Source organism: Eurypyga helias, unplaced genomic scaffold (genome assembly GCF_000690775.1).
Source record: "Eurypyga helias isolate BGI_N326 unplaced genomic scaffold, ASM69077v1 scaffold27459, whole genome shotgun sequence".
Lineage (NCBI taxonomy): Eukaryota > Metazoa > Chordata > Aves > Eurypygiformes > Eurypygidae > Eurypyga > Eurypyga helias.
Window position 1 is genome coordinate 22,328 of NW_010273138.1, and position 1,725 is coordinate 24,052.

The 1,725-nt window shown below is 58.2% G+C and overlaps 1 protein-coding gene across 1 annotated transcript in view; it reads right to left on the bottom strand.

Moving 5' to 3' along the window:
• ITGB4 (integrin, beta 4) overlaps positions 1-764 on the bottom strand; it is a gene marked incomplete at its 5' end in the record, with an annotated part of 22,346 nt that extends 21,582 nt beyond the window's left edge. The window contains 2 exons of the mRNA XM_010159381.1: positions 74-175; positions 682-764. Coding sequence (XP_010157683.1) covers positions 74-175; positions 682-764 — 185 coding nt within the window. The remainder of the gene's footprint in view (positions 1-73; positions 176-681) is intronic.
• Positions 765-1,725: the final 961 nt, after the last annotated feature.

Consider the following 1,725-nt stretch of genomic DNA (forward strand, 5'->3'; position numbering starts at 1 on the left):
GGCCATGAAGGACACTGGGAATGGTGGGAACCCTCAGGAGAAGCCAAGCAAGGGCCATGTCCGCAGCACCCACCTGCTGGGTCCGCATCTCGCCCCTGGTGTAGACGATGCTGGCCTCCCTGCAGCCGTACCGCAGCAAGTTCTCCCGCAAGTCGCAGCGAGGTTCTTCAAAACCCTGCCCAGGGGGCGAGAACAACATTGCAACCGCAGACGGCACCAAATCCTCCGTGCACGGGGGAAAGACTCTTGTCAGGAAGCAGGGGCCTCTGCCGAGACCGTTGGGAGCAGGAGCAGGCGGGAGATGGGGACGAGTCTCAGACAGCAGAGACAATGTCTCCCAGCTCCAGGGAATGCGACCACCAGCGAGTTACTGGGTTATCTGGAATAACACTCTCCCTCCATCCCTTGCCCAGACTGTTTCAGATCCGGCACACGGGCATTTTCTAATAAACCCCTGTATTCCTGCGAGTTTGCACCGGACTCCCCTTCCTCCCCATTGGTCTGCACCAAAGGAAAACCCTGTTTTGGTGCTTCCCATCCCGACCAGCTCTTTGCAGAGAGAAGCCGGAGACAAAAGCTGACCCTGCTCTTGGGTCCTTCTCCCAGCTTTCACCAGGAGTGCTGGGATCCCTCCATCAGCAGGGTGGGAAGCGGAGCTCAGGTTTCCCTGCAAGGTCTCACCTCCTCGGTGCAGAAGGAGCAGTCCTTATCCACTTGGATGCACTTGGTGCAGCTCTTCGCCCGGGACAGCACGCAGCGGTTATCTACCGGGAGAGATCAGGGCATCGTAAATTGAGAAAACGGAGTGAGCTGTGGGAGGGCATGAGAAAAGCTGATCCCGTTCCGGAGGGAGCAGGTGGAGGTTTTGCCTGGGTGGTTAATGGAAGCTGGCTACAAAACAGCAGTGGGGTAGCAAGAGAGGGGCCCCAAATGCCGAGAAGATAGAAAACAAGAGGAAACGCACACTACAGGTCTTATCCCTATGAGGACCGGCGTTTCTGGAGCCCAGGAGGGATGCAGACAGCCCCCATGGGGCAGCACCAGGGCGAGACCGCAGATGGACCTACCACGGCTGCACTCACTTTTGCTCCTTTGGCAGAGGCCGGTGGGACAGAGCAGGGCCAGGAGGAGCAGCAGCCCTGCACACACCCGTGGCAGCACATCCATCCTCTTCCTCCTGCAACACATGGATCGCTACGTTGTGGAGAGCAGAGAGATGGAAATGGCCCCAGAGGTGACTGGGGCAGCTCCCACAGCCCTGCCTGCCCAGGGGAAGCTGATGCCTGGAAGCAGTCTCTGATCTCAGCAGGGCAGGGTACAAAAGCAAAACCAAGAGCAGCTCATCCCCTGCTCAGGCATAGAATCATCAAATGGTTTGGGTTGGAAAGGACCTTAAAGATCATCCAGTGCCACCCCCTGCCATGGGCAGGGACACCTTCCACTAGACCAGGTTGCTCCAAGCCTCATCCAGCCTGGCCTTGGACACTTCCAGGGATGGGGCATCCACAGCTTCTCTGGCCAGCCTGTCCCGTCCCAGTGCCCCCCTCTCCAGGAAGAATTTCTTCCTTAGAACTAATCTGAATCTACCTGCTTTCAGTCTGAAGCCACTGCCCCTTGTCCTGTCACTACATGCCTCTGGAAAAAGGATGGGTTCAAAGTCCCCAGCAATGCCGGGGCAAGGCGGCTGCCACGCCACAGCATCCCTGTTCCCCAGCACTGGGGTGC